At 48.4% G+C, this 20,570-nt stretch overlaps 1 protein-coding gene across 3 annotated transcripts in view; it reads right to left on the bottom strand.

Annotated features, from left to right (window-relative positions):
• Positions 1 to 14,824, bottom strand: part of CETN3 (centrin 3) — a 34,923-nt gene extending 20,099 nt beyond the window's left edge. The window contains exons 1-2 of one of the 3 annotated variants that reach the window (XM_075593007.1): positions 14,579 to 14,824; positions 2,465 to 2,600 (exon numbers count right to left, since the gene is read on the bottom strand). In XM_075593007.1, coding sequence (XP_075449122.1) covers positions 2,465 to 2,600; positions 14,579 to 14,595 — 153 coding nt within the window. In that variant the 5' untranslated portion in view covers positions 14,596 to 14,824. The remainder of the gene's footprint in view (positions 1 to 2,464; positions 2,601 to 14,578) is intronic. The other 2 variants (XM_075593014.1, XM_075593022.1) reach the window with 2 other exon arrangements.
• Positions 14,825 to 20,570: the final 5,746 nt, after the last annotated feature.

Here is a 20,570-nt window from a genome sequence, read left to right on the forward strand (position 1 = left end):
TCTTCTTGGGCTCAAATGAGGCGTCACGGCCTTAAATATGGCTTGTGACGTCACATTTAGCCTCAAAATGGTTAACAGCCACCTGATTGGCTGTTAAAACCATATTCCGACTTAAATTTTTTTTATTTGACGTGACGTCACTTAAAGGGAATGATGCCAGCCAATCAGAATGGCTGTGCTTCATTTGCCTTTAAGATGACGTCACAAAATCCAAGATGGCCACTGTGTCACAAGGTATTTCAGCCAATCAGTGTGGAATTGGTTCCCACAATCTCATTAGCTGAAATACCTTGTGACACAGCGGCCATCTTGGATTTTGTGACGTCATCTTAAAGGCAAATGAAGCACAGCCATTCTGATTGGCTGGCATCATTCCCTTTAAGTGACATGTCAACAAAAAAAAAACATTAAAGTCGGAATATGGTTTTAACAGCCAATCAGGTGGCTGCTAACCATTTTGAGGCTAAATGTGACGTCACAAGCCATATTTAAGGCCGTGACGCCTCATTTGAGCCCAAGAAGACGACAGGACAACATCGGTTGGGATTTAACATGGGGTATTTTGGATTGACAGATGAAGAAAGAAGATAAAGAAGATGAAGAAATGGTTACAGATGAAGATAGAAGGTGAGTAAAGAAAGAAAAAAAAGAAGATTGGGGTACCTGAGCCGGATCTTCATGGCGGATGGCATCGGATGCTGTTGGAGGCCTTCAAGGTACGTGAGCTTCCTGTTACCCCGGGAGTCAGAGGGCCACCGCTTCTAATGGTAAGTAATATATTCAATGTTTGTAAATGTCTCTTTTTACAGGTTTATTCTTTGGATGTGTTTTTTGATTTTTTGGGCAAGGCACATTGACTGATAATATATTAATCTGTACCTCTTTAGGGTACAGATTAATACATTATTATGCCAATATTTGGGGGGCATTTGTCGCTTGGTATTGCTGTTGCTTTTTTGCATTTCATTTAATATGTGGATGTGATTGATTGTTTTTTCATGCTTAATGTAATTAAAGGTTTGCGATTGGTGTTCGTTTGTACTTAATGTTATATTATGTTAGCTAATGTGTTTTATGGTTAGTTCAGATATTGTTAGAATTTATATCTTTCTATTTTACTGTTTAAATTCATTAATGTTGGAGTAATTCATTGTTTGGATTGGTTAGTGTTACTATTCATTTTGAGTTGGTTAATGGTTTAATTAATTCATTGTTGATGTTAGTGCTTGTATTGATTGTATTAGCTGGCTACTGTTTGTATTTAGCAAAGTGTTTTTTTTTTTTAGTTTAGTTACGTTTTATCACTGTGTGTCTTGTGTATTAATTTATGGTCATTAGGGTGCCCACTGAGTGCTATAGAGGCTTATCATGCCCATATTATTATTATATGGGTATGATGTACCACTATACTACTCAATGGGTATAGGGTGGGTATAGTCAGTCCGGGGTGGGTACTTAGGCCTCCCAAGTTTGTTTCGGGTCAGTTAGGGTTAACCCCTTAATGACTATAGCGGTTAGTAACCGCTAAGGTGATTAAGGGGTAAGGGGCCATTAGAATGTATTTATTTTGTATATATGCTTTCTGGCAACGGAGGACAGAGGGACCTGCTGTTGTGGTAAGTATAACTTTATTTATTTACTTTATTTATGTATGCTAATGCAGTGTTTAATAATGGGCAAATAATCTATTATCCATATCTGGATAATAATTATTTTGCCCATTACTGTACTGTATGGGTTTGGGCGGAGGGGGGGGGTATATTGATGTTTTTTTAAATATTTATTAATATACATTTCTTTAATAGTGTAGATGTGCAGGGGGTCTCCGGAGCTGAACCACGTTGGTTTTATGTTGCTTCCCGAGATACAGGCACCGTTATGGGGTGCCGGTATCCCTCTGCATTGAAATGTCCCGCGTCACGTGACCGGGACATTTCCTTGCATAGGAGATACCGGCACCCCATAAAGAGGCCTGTATCTCGGGAAGCAGGGGGTCGCCGGACATAAAACCAACGCGGTTCAGCTCCGGAGACCCCCTGCACATCTACACTATTAAAGAAATGTATATTTAAATAAATAATTTTCGGGCGACATTTCAGCTGTGAGAGGCGGCTCTCTCAGAGCCGCTCTCTGCAGCAGAAATGAATCGCTGGTTCAGGCCTTTTCAGAGGCTCGATGCTGTCGCTGGCAGCAACTCGCCCGTTTTGGGCATTTTGCTATCACTGGTAATCGAGCCTTTCTGAATACCGTGATAGCAACACCCAAAAAAACGCCATTTTACATTCCCTGGCGATTTTTTTTATCAATCCTCTCTGAATGAGACCCATAGTGTCAGAGATAGAGCCTTTGCCCTCTATGCCAACCTCAAGGTCATTAACCTGTTTATAAAAGGCAGGAGTCTGCTACAACTGTATGTTGGCGGAGGGTGGGATGTCTACACTTTTAAAAATTGGGTAACTATTACCTTTAATTCATGATAATCTATTGCCTTGTCCTTGTCGGTATCAAATAATTCAAAAGCATCTTTAATTTCTTGCTTCTGCTCTTCTGTCAACTCTCTTCTTTTCTTCTTTTTTGTTTTATCAACTGCCGAATCAGTCCTGGAAGAAATATGAAAACAAAAACTAAATGTAACAGTTTATGTAGAAAAGGATTTAATTAAAAAGTGGTTTAGTGTGCATAAGTCAGTGTTTCCCAATTAAATGTAGTTGTGGAACCCTTTTATAGTTTGTTCAATAAAATGGAACCCCTTAAATATTTTTAGCGTAGCACATAAAAAAAAAATGATATCCGCCGCAGGCGAAATTTTTTCTTGGTTCAAGATCAAATACCTACATTTTTCCAGGGGGAAGGCAAGTAGACGTGTTGCTTGTCGGGGAAAAAAATGATAAGGTTTTACTCTTAATTCAATTATAATTATAGCATCAGATGCTTTGTTTATTATGGTGTAGGGGGAAGGGAACCCGCAGTGGTGTTGGTGTCTCCGTCCCTCCTGGCGGCTGCAATTTTTTAAACGTTTTATTTTTTCGCAGAACACTTAATTCTACCTCACGGGACACCAGGGTTTTTTAAAAGACCCCCCACTACCCCAATACTTTTTTAAAAGACCCCAGGGTTCCGTGGAACCCCATTTGGGAAATGCTGCTCTACAATACACATGTTACTCCTTTACTATACAACACACACAAATGAGATAGATTATATATATATATATATATATATATTATTCGGGTGATACACACACACACACACACACACTCCTTCCTATACTCTCCCATACACTTCCCCTCACTCCTTCCTATACACCTCCCCTGCTCACTCACACCTTTTTATACTGCCATACACTTTCCTTATAAGTAGATATCCCGCACACCCTCCTCTCCTGCCACTGCTCTCCTGCTCCGGCGCACGCTGTAACCGCCACCCTCCCCACCCTCCCTCCTCGCGCTCCCTTCTCACGCACCTCGCTCTCCACTTTCTTCACCGGCAGCTTTTGCCACAGGTCAGCCAGTTACGCTAGCGGCATCTTCCCTGATCGAGAAGCGCGCAGAGCCGGGGCTTCCCGCACAAGCCTCAGTGGAGCGAACAGTCTGTCTCTTGGTGGCTGCTCACCCTCTCCACAGCCTCTGTGGGGGGAGTGGAGGGGGGGGGGGTGGAGGAGAGCCATGGCGGAACCCCTGGGACTGCTCCACGGAACCCCAGGGTTCCGCTGAACCCCATTTGGGAAACGCTGGCATAAGTGATACCAGTGATTTGAATACAGATTTCAGCAAACTTACACAAAGCATAAATAATATGGCTTAGACAAAGGAGGATTCACATGAATAAAATAACTAAAGTGCCTTAAAGCAGCAGACCAAGCTGCAGTTTTTCTTACATTCGGCTCGAGGGTTCACTAAATGGCTGTCAGTGCAGCAGAAGAGGACCAAAGATGCAAAGTTCTGTGGGAAGATCATGTGACCAGGCAGTCACTAGATACAAGTGGTGCACTGCTAGAGAGGGCAGCGCTCAAAAAGGGGTGTGCCAGAGCCTGTTTCAGAAGAGGGTGTGACTTTGTAAATGGTTGCTATAGAAAACAAAAATGCTTATTACATTATAATACATTAGAAATGTAATTTAGAGTTGTTTTTTTAAACAAACAAAAAACACTTCAGGCCAGCGCAACAATGTAGGAGGAAAAATAACTACAACATGCCATGTTCTCATTTGGTTGGAAAATATCTTAATGCAGATCCTGGGTAGAACCGAGGCATCTACAATTATTATTCGGGTGTCATGATCTGGGTTGCCTGATTCATGTAATAAAACTGAATACTATTACTTCTTCAAATCTCAATGTTTTCCAGTTTGAAAACTTTTCTTATTTAAATTCTTGTTCAAAAAAATATATTGCACACGTAAATTAAGTAACTGTGTGTTGTTCCTCTTAGCCACTGAATATATCTATCTCTTGCAACATTCGCATCAATAGCTTCACCAAAATAGTGCATACAGTACTGTAACTCTAGAAGCCAATATTATTATTAGACCATTTATTATGCAGCTGCATATTCTGCATCAACATATGCAAACAGTACAATGGGGTTGTGCAGGCCATATGACAATACACACGTTAGTGGGGAAATGAATCCCTAATTGGTGCCTCCAAAACCTCTGGATAATGGTGGCATTTTGTAGACCGTTGACTACCACTTTAAAGTTGATCAATGTGGCTGTTGTAAAGGGTATACGATAATGGTAAGGAAAATCTGTGGTCTAAGTACAAACGCACAATCAAGTTGAGAAAGTACAAACTCTAGGTTTCACCTGAAACCTGGGGAGGGAGAGGAAGGAGGAAGGGAACTCAATACCGAAGACCCTGCACTAGGTACATTGGTGAGCTCCGTCCTCTGCTCCCAAACTTCACACCGGACCAGGTCTATATAAATCTGATCCCACACTGGCTTGAGTACTTATAATAAATACAATCCAACTCCATAACCGGAGGTATAGGAGTACTCCCAGTACCGCTCCCTTTTGAATTGTTGACGGTTCATCCACCCAGACATGCTCCTGCCAGGTTGGTCCAAAAAGGTAGAAAGGAAAGAAAAAAAGCTGAGCACTGGAGTAAAGTTGAAGGGCTGGAGGAAAGTAAATCTAATTTTTTTTTTACTTATTGAGCATAATACAAAACAGAAAAAAAAATCCTCTGACCCGTTACTCGCGGTGTGTGGCGCTTTATCAAAGCTTTACTGCAGTGCTCTGCATTCCCCCCCCCCTTCTCTTTGCTACATATAAAAATAATAAAACGACAATATTAAAGCAGCAGTCCAAGCTGGCTTTTCTTTTCACCCTTTAAATATGTGCATCAATACAATCTTCACAATGATAAGTGTCACGTACGTCACCCTGCTAGCACGCGACCTGCCTACGGGACAAGGGTTAATACTGACGCTCACAAGCGCACCCACTCTTCACCTCCGCAAAGGTCCGTCAAATGGACAGTATCTCCGCTAAAGGATCCAGGATCAATACACAACCCGCAAACTGCCCAACTCTTCACCTCCGCAAAGGTCCCTCAAATGAGTTGTATCTCTCCTCAAGCCGTCCCAATATACCACCGCCACGAACCGCACACAAATGAGCATGTGACTTTGATATGCATGAGATATGCAACCAGGGTTAATACACAAGGCTACTCTAGCCAACCCCCCTTTCTCCTCTGCAAGAAACCAGCGAGTTAATATTAACCCCTACTCAACTGCTCATGATAACTATCCACTGCCACCACCTGAGGTTATGCAAATATGACAAAAGATCTTAGACTAAAATATCCGCCAGGGCCTCAGGTCCCTGTTTATTATAGGAAAAACTATGCACTTTAACACAAAATCAGTTGTAGTAACATGTGCCCGAATTTAGTAAGTTATTCTCTCCAGCGTGCACCAATTCATTCAGAGCCCAAAGCATTACTTAAGTGTTATATATATATATATATATATATACACACACACAGTGTTTAGATTACAGAAAAGGTATTACAAAATAAACACACTGTTACAATATAAGGCAGAACAGCTTCTTAAAATAAAAGGTGTGAAACAGAAAATCCTATACAGTACATTACCACATGCTATGGATTTTTCCCAGAGAGGCGCTGGTTCAGAAGATGAGATCTACCATGCTCTCCCAAGCATGACCTATGTCAGATCTGAAGTTTAACAACCAAGCCCAGACTTAAGTACAATTCTTTCTTAGGGCACAGTCATAAGCCCACCCCTTGTACTAAATACCTTGAAGCTGTTCTCCCCCGACCCTGTCTGTAGACCTTAATTAATACCTTGAGCATCCACACGGACCCCCCTCCCCAAGTAAATCCCTTTGAAATTCAGAGTAGATCAAATAAACAGTTCTGACCTGTTTCAGACTCGGCATTTTGTATTTTTGTTAAAAGAAGTGTAGCTCATTAACCCCTTAAGCACCAGAGGGGTAAAAATATATATTACTTCATTACATTATCATGACAATAAGTAATTAGCCAAGTTACCGATCGGCGACGATTCACTTAATGTCTGTCAGTGCAGCAGAAGAGGACCAAAGATGCAAATTTCTGTGGGGAAGATCATGTGACCAGGCAGTCACTAGATACAATTGGTGCACTGCTAGCAAGAGGGCTTGGCATAAAAAGGGGTGTGCAGAGTCTGTTTCAGAAGAGGGTGTAACTTTGTAAATTGTTGCTATAGAAAACAAAAATGCGTGTTACATTATAATACATTAGAAATGTCATTTAGAGTTGTTTTTTTAAACAAACAAAAAAATTGCCACAAGTATTTTCTCATAGTACAGAACGTATTTATTAAAAAAAAAAAAAAAAACAACACGTAGGATATTGCTTGGTCTGCACCTTTAACATACAGTAGGGCCCCGCTTTACAGCGCTCCGCTTTATGGCGCTCCGCTCATACAGCGTTTCCGAATGTATACCCATATTCATTAGGTTCTGCGCTTGTTCCGTTTTTCCGGTGATTTTCGGCATGACGCGCTCAGCAGCTGAGTATCCGGCTGTCACTAAGCAACAGTTTTAGAGCGTGCGCAACTCCTTGTCAGATGCCATTTGTCAGCGAAACAGTCGGTTTACAGCTCTGCATCTCTGTTTTCAAAGGTACAATACAATACAATAGGGCCCCGCTTTACGGCAATTTCCGCTTTACGGCGGCGGCCTGGAACGGAACCCGCTGTATGAGCGGGGCCCTGCTATATACTGGTACATTCATTGAGCCTTGCACCAAGAAAGCTCTGCATTTGTCCACCAATATAGAAGACCAGTGCTGGCATGTTCCTTCAGAGCAATTATGCATATTGGCATTTGTGTGAGCGAGTTGAGTGTTTAGGGTATCAAGACCAGGAGCAAGGGCAAACATGCCTTGACGGGTTAACCTTGACATGGCTGCAGACTTATAATCCTTTGGCCAAAAGGATTGACTAAGGACCCTTACTAATTCTTAACAGATTGTATTTAACTTAATAATTTGTCATGGTGGATGTAGCATTGGGGCTTTAGTCTTTTGTGGCACTATGTCTCAGGGCATCCAGTCTCAATAAAAAAAATGAGGTACATTTATACTCCTATTAACAGAATCTCACTATTCTGAAAACGGCAGGACCTTCTAACAATGTATTATGGCTCCCTAGAACCCCTTCAAATATGAATTGCGAACTTGCAGAATCCCATACTATTTATGCCATATTCATAAAAAAAACCACCTCTTATTTATTTATAAAATGTTTTACCAGGAAGTGATACAATGAGAGTTACCTCTCGTTTTCAAGTATGTCCTGGGCATAGAGTTAATATGTCAAATAATACATGGTTACAAATACAGTTACATAAATGAACAGGGTATACATAATATACAATACATAGCATGCACAGTTAGAGAAGATGTATATTATAGGCTTATGTAACAGTTACAGACCAGATTAAAATGTGAGACAGCCTAAGGCCTCGGCCAAGGTACTTGCTTGCTGGCGGAGGCGCGCTTCCGCTCAGCACTGAGCCCCTACAGCCGCAATTAGAGCGGCTTTAGTAGGGGCTCGCCTACGCTTCCGCGCGCTTGCGGAAGCGTAGGTCTAAGGGAAATTTAAAATTTCCTCGCTTGCCGGAGCGAAGGGCCGGTCACGTGAGCGGTTCGCCCAATGAGGGCAAACCAGCTCCATGACGTCACTGGCCGGCCCCCTGCCCGCCCTCTGCCGGAGCGCAGGGAAAGCACCCGCAAGGCAGGGAAAGCACCCGCTTTCCCCGAGCCCCAGCACGCCAGCGGGGAGCTTGGCCGAGGCCTTCGTTTGGAAGAACTTAAACTGGTGGTGGATGTGAGGGTCTCCGGTAGGTTGTTCCAGTTTTGGGGTGCACAGTAAGAGAAAGAGGAGCAGACGGATACTTTGTTGAGCCTTGGGACCATGAACAGTCTTTTGGAGTCAGATCTCAGATAAGTGCTGCATGTGGTAGGGGTGAGGAGCTTGTTCAGATAGATAGGTAGCTTGCCCAGAAAGTATTTGAAGGCAAGACAGGAAAGGTGAACTTTGCGCCTAGACGCGAGTGATGACCAATCTAGTTATTTGAGCATTTCGCAGTGATGTGTGTTGTAGTTGCATTGGAGAACAAAATGGCATATTGAATTGTAGAGGGTGTCAAGTTTGCTAAGGTGGGTTTGAGGTGCCGAGCCATATATTATGTCTCCATAGTCGATAATTGGCATTAGCATCTGCTGTGTAATACGCTTTCTGACCAGCAGGCTTAGGGAGGATTTGTTCCTGTAAAGTACACCTAGTTTGCCATAGGTTTTGGATATCAGGGTATCAATGTGCATTCCGAATGTTAAGAGGGAGTCAAACCATATGCCCAGGTATTTAAAACTAGCAACAGGAGTTAGGGTGGTGTTAGCATTGGTTCTGATCTGGAGCTCAGGTTACTGGAAGCTTTAAAAATTTAGTCTTGGTCCCAAATACCATTGTTACAGTCTTGTCAGCAGTTTGTTTTGGGAAATTCAGTTTTCGAGTCTCAAAAAGTCAGACTGAAGTATGTGTTGAAGGTCGGAGAGGCTATGGCTGTGTGCATATAGGATTGTGTCATCTGCATACATGTGTATTGAAACTTCCTTACAAGCTGTGAGAAGATCATTGATGAACACTGAAGAGTAGGGGCCCCAGAACAGAGCCTTGCGGGACGCCACAGATGATATCCAGGGGGTTGGAGTTAGAGCCTGAGATGGACACATGTTGGGATCTACCTGATAGGTAGGACTGAAACCAGTTTAAAGCATGCTTCCCTATTCCAGAGCTCTGGAGTTTGTTAAGCAGGATAGCATGATCAACAGTATCAAAAGCCTTTGCAAAATCTAGGAATATTGCACCAGTGAGTTGACCCCGTTCCATTCCACACTGGATTTCATTGCAAACTTTTAGAAGGGTAGTTACGGTAGAGTGTTTGGAGCGAAAGCCAGATTGGAATAAGCTAGGGAAAGTTGTCTTGGTAGAGTAATCGCTTAATTGGGAGTGGACACATTTTTCCATGGCTTTGGATAGGATTGGGAGAAGGGAGATTGGCCTGTAGTTTGAGACTGTTTTTGTCCCCACTTTTGAAGATTGGGACAACTCTGGCAGTTTTCCAGGTCTTAGGCTTTGGTCCCGCTGCGTCCGGAGGCGTGCGCGTTCCTCACCAGTAGGGGTATCCTTCCGAGCCGGTCCCAGTCCCCCCTCGCTGCACGGCTCACTACGCGCTATGACGCGTCAGCTGGCAGGGGATGCAAGAAAATTGCGATCCCGAGCGGTGTCACACGTCACGCGGTGCGCTGATGAGCCTATCAGCGGCGGGGGCGGGAGCCGTCAGAGCTTCCTCCACAAGGTAGTGTGTGTGTGTGTGTGTACCGGGGGGAGGGATCAGCACGGAGAGGAGGGCATTTGTGGGGGGGGAGCTGCTTACCTTTCAGCATACAGCCGGCAGCAGCTCCCTCCTGCAGCCCGGGAGACCGCAGCCATCCAGGGGAGGGGAGGGAGTGGTATCGGACGGGAGCAGCAGAGGGCATGTGGAGGGGGGGAGTAGCAAGTAGAGCAGCAGAGGGCTTGTGGGGGGGCCCTCCTGCTGCCCGGGAGACCCCCACTGCAGCCCTCCGCTCAAATCCCGCCCCCCTGGCCGCCGCTCCCTACAGACCGCATATAGCGGTCAAGTGCCTTTCAACGTGCCGCCTGTCTGCAGTGCGGGCGCATGGTCTGAGGCAGCGGGGCCTTAGCCTTAGGGATATGCCCTGCAGACAGGATAGAGTTGACTGTGGAAGCAATTGGTTTGGCAATTGCTGGGGCACCAAGTCTTAAGAACCTAGATGGTAGTAAGTCAGGTCCACATTGGTTGCTTAGTTTTAATTTGAGGAGCGCTTGTGTAATCTCCTCTTCGGATACTGGGCCAAATTGAAAATTGTGGGCAGTGTTGGGAGGAGGTGGGGTTATATGGGTACTCCCAGGATGAGATTCAGGTTTGTGGTTTGGGTTGCGTTTCGCTAATAAGTTAGTAGCACACCCCACAAAGTAATCATTGAATGCATTTGCAATGTCAGTGGGGTTTGTCAGAGTAATATCCCCCCTTGTGATACAATAGAGCTTTTATTTTATGTAAATAAAGCAAATATTTTCTAGATCATATTTAAAATTAAGAATATTACACCATAAACACTTAAACATTTATTTTTATTTTGTTTAAAAAAAAATGTACCAGGAAGTAATACATTGAAAGTTACCTCTCATTTTCAAGTATGTCCTGGGCATAGAGTTAAGATGACAAATAATACATGGTTACAAATAGTTACATAAGTGAACAGGGTATACATTATATATAAGATATAGCATGCACAGTTAGAGATATTATAGGCATACAGATGCAGCTGCCATTATTCGAACAAATCACGGCACCGTTTTCGTGTGCGCTGCTGTACTCCATGAGGCATTAATGCGGCCAATCACCCCAGGCACACGTGTTTATCGCGGTTGCTTTGTTTGAATTTCATGGATTGTGTGCAATTACATGCAATGAAATGAATTGTAAAGTGTACAGTGCTGTGCTGCTGTGTCAATTTCAGGTGTTTAAAAGCCAGAACACCAAAATGCCATTTTATGCACTGGTGTCTTAAGGCGGTACGGTTAGAAGAAATTCCGCGCTATGACATGGGTATTCCGAGGTATACACCGCGTGAAGTGTTTCAATAACAGCCACTGCATCTGGCCTTCAACTGTTCCAGCCAGGGCATTATTGGCCAGTAATGCCCCGTTCTTCGGGGATTATTACTTATTATAGACTAAAGCAGTAAAATTCCAGGCATTACTGAAATCCCTGCTCTCCGATTGGTCAGAATTCAGGGCATTATTCATTCAGTAATGCCCGGAATTTTTGACAACTTGCCAACTCACCTCAAAGCAGAGATGCAGGGGCTCGCGCTGAGAAAAAACCCGGCAAGTTTAAATCTTAACTGCAGCAGCCCTGCTCTCCTCACTGATCACACTGAACAAGCAGCCTCTCTCCCTCTCTGACAGCTGCTAGTGCTGTCAGAAGCTGCCTTGTCCCAACTGGAATTTTGTTGCTTGCAACAAAGTAATATTTCTCACCACATCTATTGCCTGTGCTACTGTAAGGTAATTTGTATTTCTTTTTATTTAGTTGTAGTTAATATCACAGTCCCCCCACTTCTCCCCACATCCCCCTCCATCCACCTAGCCCCCTCCATTCACCCCAATTCTCCCCCTAACCCCTTCTCCCCCTCACCTCTCTCTCCCCCCCTCACCTCTCTTTCCCCCCTCCTCCACATCTCTTCCCCCCCTCACCTCTCTTCCCCCCCACCTCACACCCCCCCCCTCACCTCTCTCCCCCCCCTCACCTCACTCCCCCCCCCTCACCTCTCATCCCCCCCCCTCACCTCTCTTCCCCCCCCCTCACCTCTCTTCCCCCCCCCCTTCCTCCTCCCCCCCCTCACCTCTCTTCCCCCCACCTCCTCTTAACCCTCACCACTTCTCTCTTCCCCCTCCTTCCCCTCTCTCCCACCCCCCTCCTTCACCCCCTCCTTCACCCTCCACACACCCCCCTCCTCACCTCTCCCCACCCCCCCCTCACCCTCTCCCCACCCCCCCCTCACCCTCTCCCACCCCCCCCTCACCTCTCCCAACCCCCCCCACCAACCCCACCCCCCCCCCTCCTCACCTCTCTCCCCCCCCTCCTTCACCCTCACACCCCCCACCTCCCCCCACCCCACCCACCCTCACCCCCCCCCCTTCACCTCTCCCCCCCCCCCCTTCACCTCTCCCCCCCCCCTCCTTCACCTCTCCCACCCCCCCTCCTTCACCTCTCTCCCCCCCCTCCTTCACCTCTCTCCCCCCCTCCTTCACCTCTCTCCCCCCCCTCCACCCTCTCCCCCCCCTCACCTCTCCCCCCCCCCTCACCTCTCCCCCCCCCCTCCTTCACCTCTCCCCCCCCCTCCTTCACCCTCTCCCCCCCCCCCTTCACCTCCTCCCCCCCCCTCCTCACCTCTCTCCCCCCCCCTCCACCTCTCTCCCCCCCCCTCCTTCACCTCTCCCCCCCCCCTCCTCACCTCTCTCCCCCCCCTCCACCCACCTCTCTCCCCCCCCCTCCTTCACCTCTCTCCCCCCCCCCCTCCTTCACCTCTCTCCCCCCCCCCCCTCCTTCACCTCTCTCTCCCCCCCCCCTCCTCACCTCTCACCCCCCCCCCCCTCCTTCACCTCTCTCCCCACCCCCTCCTCACCTCTCTCCCACCCCCCTCCTTCACCTCTCTCCCACCCCCCTCCTTCACCTCTCTCCCACCCCCCTCCTTCACCTCTCTCCCCCCCCCTCCTTCACCTCTCTCCCCCCCCCTCCTTCACCTCTCTCCCCCCCCTCCTTCACCTCTCTCCCCCCCCTCCTTCACCTCTCTCCCCCCCCCCTTCACCTCTCTCCCCCCCCCTCCTTCACCTCTCCCCCCCCCCTCCTCACCTCTCTCCCACCCCCACCTCACCTCTCTCCCCCCCCCCTCCTTCACCTCTCTCCCCCCCCTCCACCTCTCTTCCCCCCCCCTCCTTCACCTCTCCCCCCCCCTCCTTCACCTCTCTCCCACCCCCCTCCTTCACCTCTCTCCCCCCCCCTCCTTCACCTCTCTCCCCCCCCTCCACCTCTCTTCCCCCCCCTCCTTCACCTCTCTTCCCCCCCCCCCTCCTTCACCTCTCTTCCCCCCCCCCTCCTTCACCTCTCCCCCCCCTCCTTCACCTCTCTCCCCCCCTCCTTCACCTCTCTCCCCCCCCCTCCACCTCTCTTCCTCCCCCCTCCTTCACCTCTCTCCCCCCCCCCCTCCTTCACCTCTCTCCCCCCCCCTCCTTCACCTCTCTCCCCCCCCCCCTCCTTCACCTCTCTCCCCCCCCCTCCTTCACCTCTCTCCCCCCCCTTCACCTCTCTCCCCCCCCTCCTTCACCTCTCCCCCCCCCTCCTTCACCTCTCCCCCCCCCCCTCCTTCACCTCTCCCCCCCCCCTCCTTCACCTCTCTCCCCCCCCCTCCTTCACCTCTCTCCCCCCCCCTCCTTCACCTCTCTCCCCCCCCCTCCTTCACCTCTCTCCCCCCCCCTCCTTCACCTCTCTCCCCCCCCCTCCTTCACCTCTCCCCCCCCCTCCTTCACCTCTCCCCCCCCCTCCTTCACCTCTCCCCCCCCCCTCCTTCACCTCTCCCCCCCCCTCCTTCACCTCTCCCCCCCCCCCTCCTTCACCTCTCTCCCCCCCCCTCCTTCACCTCTCTCCCCCCCCCCTCCTTCACCTCTCCCCCCCCCCCTCCTTCACCTCTCCCCCCCCCCCTCCTTCACCTCTCTCCCCCCCCCTCCTTCACCTCTCTCCCCCCCCCTCCTTCACCTCTCTCCCCCCCCCTCCTTCACCTCTCTCCCCCCCCTCCTTCACCTCTCTCCCCCCCCCTCCTTCACCTCTCTCCCCCCCCCTCCTTCACCTCTCTCCCCCCCCTAAACCTCTCTCTCTCTCCGGCCCCTCAGACTTCTCATCTTCTACTTTACTTCTTTTTCCTACACAGGTATATACACTGATAAAAATCAATGACTTCAAAAATGTATCTTTTTTTATGAAATTTAAAAAAAAGCCTACATTTAGCCTATAATAGTAATAATCCCCGAAGAACAGGGCATTACTGGACAATAATGCCCTGGCTGGGTTAAAGTCCCTCGGCTTCGCCCCGGGCCTTCAACTCTTCCAGCCAGAGCATTATTGGCCAGTAATGCCCTGTTCTTCGGGGATTATTACTTAATTATTTAAGTGCACAATTGTTTTGGCCCACTACAAGCAGATAAGACTATATTATATAACTATGCATACAAGGCGTAAATCAGTCCCCTAACCCCAGCTCAGATGCTTCCCTCAGACAGGGGGTAGATTAGATAGGCCTTACTATTATTATAATCCTCACTAATGTGTAAACTGCCAATATGTTCCACAGCACAATACAACCTCCTCCTGTATGTTACTGCAGATAAAGGCGCCGCCGGCAAAAGCGCGCAGGTGCCATGGGTGCCGCACTCACCTCACAAGCAGACTCATGGCGCTTCTCAGGCCTCCCGCACGGCATATGCTTCAGCACACACAAACACTCCGGCTTCAGCACACACAAACACTCCGGCTAAAGCACACACAGACACTCCGGCTTCAGCACACACAAACACTCCGGCTAAAGCACACACAGACACTCCGGCTTCAGCACACACAGACACTCGGCTTGAACAGATTATACATACAGATAAACCCAGGCCTAATGCCCGCCCAGTAAACAGTTAGCTGCGCCGCTGGTTGGCTGAGCCTGCGGCTCCACCCCTTAGCAACGATACAAGCTTTGATGCGGCCGCGTGCTGTGGTTGGAGGTTCAGCCTGTCGCTCTCGCAATAATCACAAATCCTGATGTTCCGGCGCTGTCTCCGAGATGAAAGGTGGTCTACCAATCCGTTACAGGCGGAGGGGCGGGGCCTCCCCGGAAAGAGGGTGATTCCACCGTGACGTCAGAGGCGCTTAGCAGATAAGAGGCGGGAAATGTACAGCAACTGTCACTAACGTCTTTGGCTGCGACATGATGGGAGGGTCACCCGTTAACCCATTATGTAATGGAGATGTTTGTGCCAGTGGGAAAGAAAGTGTTTAATAAGCATCGCATTTATTTCAACAGAATTTAAGCTTGATATAATGTATGGGTACAAGGGCCTGCTGGCCTTGGGTCATGGTGGGCAACAGACGGTTCTAGGGGCTTCACTAGCAGCCCCCACACCTTCCCTCCCAGCAGCCTCCTCTCCCCATTGCAAAGGGAGAGGTTTCTGACATGAATCATAGATTCTCCCCAGTACCTCAGCTGCATAATGATAGTGGGAAAATGAATACAGGGGAGGCTCCTCTGTTTATTCCTAGTTTCCAGTGTAAGGAGAGGCGAGGGACGGTATTTACCAGCACATCAGCATTGGGGGAGAAGGAGCGTTCAATTCCTGTTGTCGGCAACTTGTGACCATGGGCAAGTCACTTTATCTCCCTGTGCCTCAGGCACCAAAAACATAGATTGTAAGCTCTACGGGGCAGGGACTGTGTCTGCAAAATGTCTCTGTGTATATATATATATATATATATATATATATATATATATATATATATATAATATGATGTGGTGGGTCCTGAGGTTAAATATTGCTGGGATTGTGTGTTTATATATGTAACACACTTTGCCCCCCTTCCCCCAATCGCAGATAGAATGAATGTGAGGGGAATCTATATGTATTACCAGGTGTAGTGCTTTTACCTGTCAGGTTCACAGGAGGCCTGAACCTCCGCCAGTGAGAGCCTGAGGTGTATCCTCTGGAACGATACTCATATAAACACAGCGCCTCTACCTGTGTAGGATTCTAAGGGTAGAATGACCCCCCTGACACAGGACCCACATATAGTAATCGCATACACCAGATTATAGGTAAAACAGTTTACTATAGTAAACACAGAATACATAACCATAACATCCACAGTGTCACCCTGTAATACTACTGGCACAACTACCCAGTCACCTCGCAGGGCTTTGTACCCCACACCTCACTTCCCAAAAGTCACCAATAGTCCCGCAACCCCACCCAAGTGTGGAACAGCCCTACCCACTAAGATGAGGTGTATAGGCGGTCCACTTGGTGATTTGATGGTACCTGCCCGGTGCTCCTGCACCCGGGTACAGCAGAACAACCGCCAGGAGATCGGTTTGCATCCAACGCCGAAGCCTCAGCGATGGCCTCCTCCTCCTGGGGGATAGTCTCCTGGTGGACCTCACCACCCAGACAGTCTCTGCTACTGCAGAAAATGATTTCCTTCAACACTGGCCAGGATATTCCTCTTCCTGGCTGAACCCTCACTTGTCTAGTTCTACAGGACCCTGTTCCCTATCCTAAGGGGAGTCCCTGCAGCAACCACAAACTGAGGTGAGTTGGGGCCTAAGGGGGGATGTCTGGCCTAGTGTAAGAGCCACTTGCTCCCTACACATACCCACCCTCCCCTCCCAGCTCCAACTGCCTTGCATGGTCTGTGCGCAACAATGTATCTCTGTCTCTGGAGATCTGGCCTAGTGACTTGCTGCTGGGGGTTGTAGATTCTTATGACCGTCTTTTGTATTGGGGCCGCGTACGCTATCTACACTGCGCCTGCGCAATCCTGTAATTGCTGCCACTATCTATCTGCCCCTGCGCAACTATGTAATGGCCGCCACAGCGCACGAACCTCTGCGCCTGCGCATGCGCAAACTGTCTCGACAACCCCAATATGGCTGCCGCTACTCCTGGGGCTACTCTGCGCATGTGCGAACGCACACAAGATGGCGGCGCCCTGTAGCTGATGTCGTCGGGAGCCCCCGGTGACGCGATCGCCCCTGCAACTGCCCTCTCACTGGCAGAGGTAAGGGAGAGAGAAACGTAGGTCTGGGGAGCCAGACTGGACCTGGCTACATATATAGTTTGAGGGCTGAAGGACGGCACATGCGGCCCTTGAAGTAGATCATGTTGCCTACCACTGCTTGGAGAGAAAAGTTGAAACGCTTTGCTGGAAGCAGTTCATGCAAATCCTGGATCCCTGTTAACAATAAATGTGTTAATTGAGTACAGGGATAAGTAGAAATGTAAAGTATCAGACAGTAATGCTATAGTACTCAATCAAAATCTCAAAAAATACATTTGAACTTTTATAACAAGACAGTTTTGCTTTATCTGGTTGTTCTTCTCTTACCTTTTTATTATGCTGCCCTCTGGATATTACCGTATTTCCTCGATTCTAAGACGCACCATTGATTTAATAAAAAAAAAATTGGGGAAAAAACACATTAAATGTGCAGAAAAAAAAATGTATATATCGGTATATACACACACACACACAAACACACACACACACAGCTTCTGTATTCTATAAAGTGTTGTGCATATAAAAATACAGATATTTGTATGTTACATATTTGTGACTCTTCCTCACTCTCCATCCCGTGATTCCTGCTCTTATCCGCACAGCGAGGTGGGGGGCCAGCCAATCTCATAGGCCCCTGGTGTTTGTGCTGTGCGTTGTCTCTGAGGCCAAGCTGCCGGTGTCCTCCCATGCTGGGCCCGGGGTGCACGTCCGGACCGTTAGCTGGGGGTTTGAGAGGAGAATGAGACAGCACGGGCCCGACTCGCTGGCCACCGCAAAGAAAAAGGCCAGGGAACCCGTTTTTCAAAGACATTGATTCTAAGACATCCCGATTTCAGACATGTTAAAATGTGAAAAAAGGTGCATCTTAGAATCGAGTATCTATGGCAGGCCTGCACAACATGCGGCCCGTCTGGACTCCCTGTGCGGCCCGCGATACCCTCTCTCCCCCCCCCCCCCAGCCCGCTCTGCAGACACAGGAGGGAAGGAGCGCCAGCATTGTGACACGCTCCCCACCCCCTCCTGAGCCCCTCTGCCGAGCGCTAGCATTGTAATGGTCCCCCCCCCAACCCCCTCTGCGTATTAGGGAAGGATCGGCAGCAGTTTGATGCGATCCCCTGCAGGCAGAGGAGAGAAGGAACAGAGCTGAGGCCGGTCTGACTGCAGAGGGTGGGGGCGGGGTTAGTGACAGCGGAGCCTGTTAGTGAGAGCAGGAAGTGAGGTGCCTGCTGCCAGGGCCCAAGATGGCTTCCCCCCCTCCAGCCATGCTCCACAGTGAAAGGTAGGACACCCCCCCCCCCCCTGCAGCTACTCCTCAGAGCTAGTGGCTGTGTGTCAGTGTGGCAGTGGCTGTGTGACAGTGCCTGTGCAGGTCAGTGTCTGTGCCTGTGCAGGTCAGTGCCTGTGCAGGTCAGTGTCTGTGCAGGTCAGTGTCTGTGCCTCTGCAGGTCGGTGTCTGTGCAGGTCTGTGCCTGTGCAGGTCGGTGCCTGTGCAGGTCAGTGTCTCTACAGGTCAGTGTCTGTGCCTGTGCAGGTCAGTGCCTGTGCAGGTCAGTGTCTGTGCCTGTGCAGGTCAGTGTCTGTGGAATGGAAATGCCCGGGCGCTACCTAGGAATAAAATAAGGGTAAAGTATGGTATCAAAAAACCTTGATGGTAGACAAGGTTTTCCCTCTGGTTCTTGTCCTCCTGTGACTCTAACCCCAATGGAGGATCTACCCAGGATCCTTCAAATTGAAGCAAAAAGAAAAGGGGAAGGGGGAGCACTTGTGGAGTAATAAAGTAGAGTGAAATCTGATTCAGGTGTGTGGGACACTGAAAAGTGGATGGTGTGAAACTAAAATAATTTAAACACTCACACGGCCTTGTGAGAATGCTTGCGCATCAAGGTATCTTTTGCGTCCTTGGTTCTTTTTCTTGTGGATTCAGTCTCCGCTTCTCGTCAGGGCTCTTTTTCACTCGATCTGATGTCCCTTGTCTTCTTTGTACCTCACCTTTTTCTTGCGTGTTGTATCACCCTCAGAAGAAATACATAGGGGTATCAATAGTAATAGATGTAAAACCACAATAGTGCAACAAGGGGGTGGCACATATGATATGAAATTAATAAAGTATATAAACACTCACACGGGCATGTGTGAGTGCACACTTGGGGGAAGGTATCTTGACCTCCAGGCGGATCCTACTATTCCAAAGTGCCTGCTGTGACTGGCAAATAGTGGGAGTGATGGAACAAGGTATAGATATAAATATTTACTCACACGGCCAACTGTGAGTACCCACTTGGAAAGGTATCTTGTATAGTCCGTCTGGCGTCCCTGGATAGGGGCTTGTGCCAGCCTCTGATGGTGATGGTTCTCTCCCAAAGGCAATGAAGAAATCTGTCAGCCCAGAATGTATAGGCCAAACTCTTTATTAATAATATAAATAAAACAACAAGCTCACCGCTCGCTCAACAAGTGAGCTGCGGGGTTGAAATGGGTTAAGAAGGCCAGTCTGTGGGGGATGTTTAGCAGGGCTCGTGGGGCTGCTGTAGAAACTCTCGCCGCGTCCGGATGGAGCTCTGCACTTCCCGTGTCCTGCTCCCTATGGTGGCCGCAACAGTTCAAAAAGGTAGGGGGATTTCGAGCAACTACGGAGCCTGAGGAAGCCCATAGGGCGAAACGCGTTGCTATATTTATATCTATACCTTGTTCCATCACTCCCACTATTTGCCATAGAGTCACAGCAGGCACTTTGGAATAGTAGGATCCGCCTGGAGGTCAAGATACCTTCCCCCAAGTGTGCACTCACACATGCCCGTGTGAGTGTTTATATACTTTATTAATTTCATATCATATGTGCCACCCCCTTGTTGCACTATTGTGGTTTTACATCTATTACTATTGATACCCCTATGTATTTCTTCTGAGGGTGATACAACACGCAAGAAAAAGGTGAGGTACAAAGAAGACAAGGGACATCAGATCGAGAGAAAAAGAGCCCTGACGAGAAGCGGAGACTGAATCCACAAGAAAAAGAACCAAGGACGCAAAAGATACCTTGATGCGCAAGCATTCGCACAAGGCCGTGTGAGTGTTTAAATTATTTTAGTTTCACACCATCCACTTTTCAGGTCAGTGTCTGTGCCTGTGTAGGTCGGTACCTGTGCAGGTCGATGCCTGTGCAGGTCAGTGTCTGTGCCTGTGCAGGTCAGTGTCTGTGCCGGTCTGTGCCTGTGCCGGTCAGTGTCTGTGCCGGTCAGTGTCAGTGGGTTGGGGTTGGATGGGGGGGGGGGGTGATATGATGATGATCTGTGGGAGGGGGGGGGGGAGAGAAGATATGATGAGGATAATGATGAGGGGTGCTGGGGGAAATATGATGATGATTTTACCCGTGCGGCCCAAATCCGTTTTCTTTGGAGCAGTTCGGCCCTTCTCACTTTACAAGTTGTGCAGACCTGATCTATGGTATCTATTAATTTACATGTTTAACGGAGGTGCATAATATGGCTATGTTCAAAGCTGCTGACTTTTTAGGGTTGCCAACTGGACCGTTGAGATTTTAGTCTCTAAATTGGATCCTGTTGTAATCGGAGTCTTTCGAGCCCTGCGTTTCTATGGGAACTTGCTGAACG

The sequence above is a fragment of the Ascaphus truei genome, chromosome 1 (assembly GCF_040206685.1).
Source record: "Ascaphus truei isolate aAscTru1 chromosome 1, aAscTru1.hap1, whole genome shotgun sequence".
Lineage (NCBI taxonomy): Eukaryota > Metazoa > Chordata > Amphibia > Anura > Ascaphidae > Ascaphus > Ascaphus truei.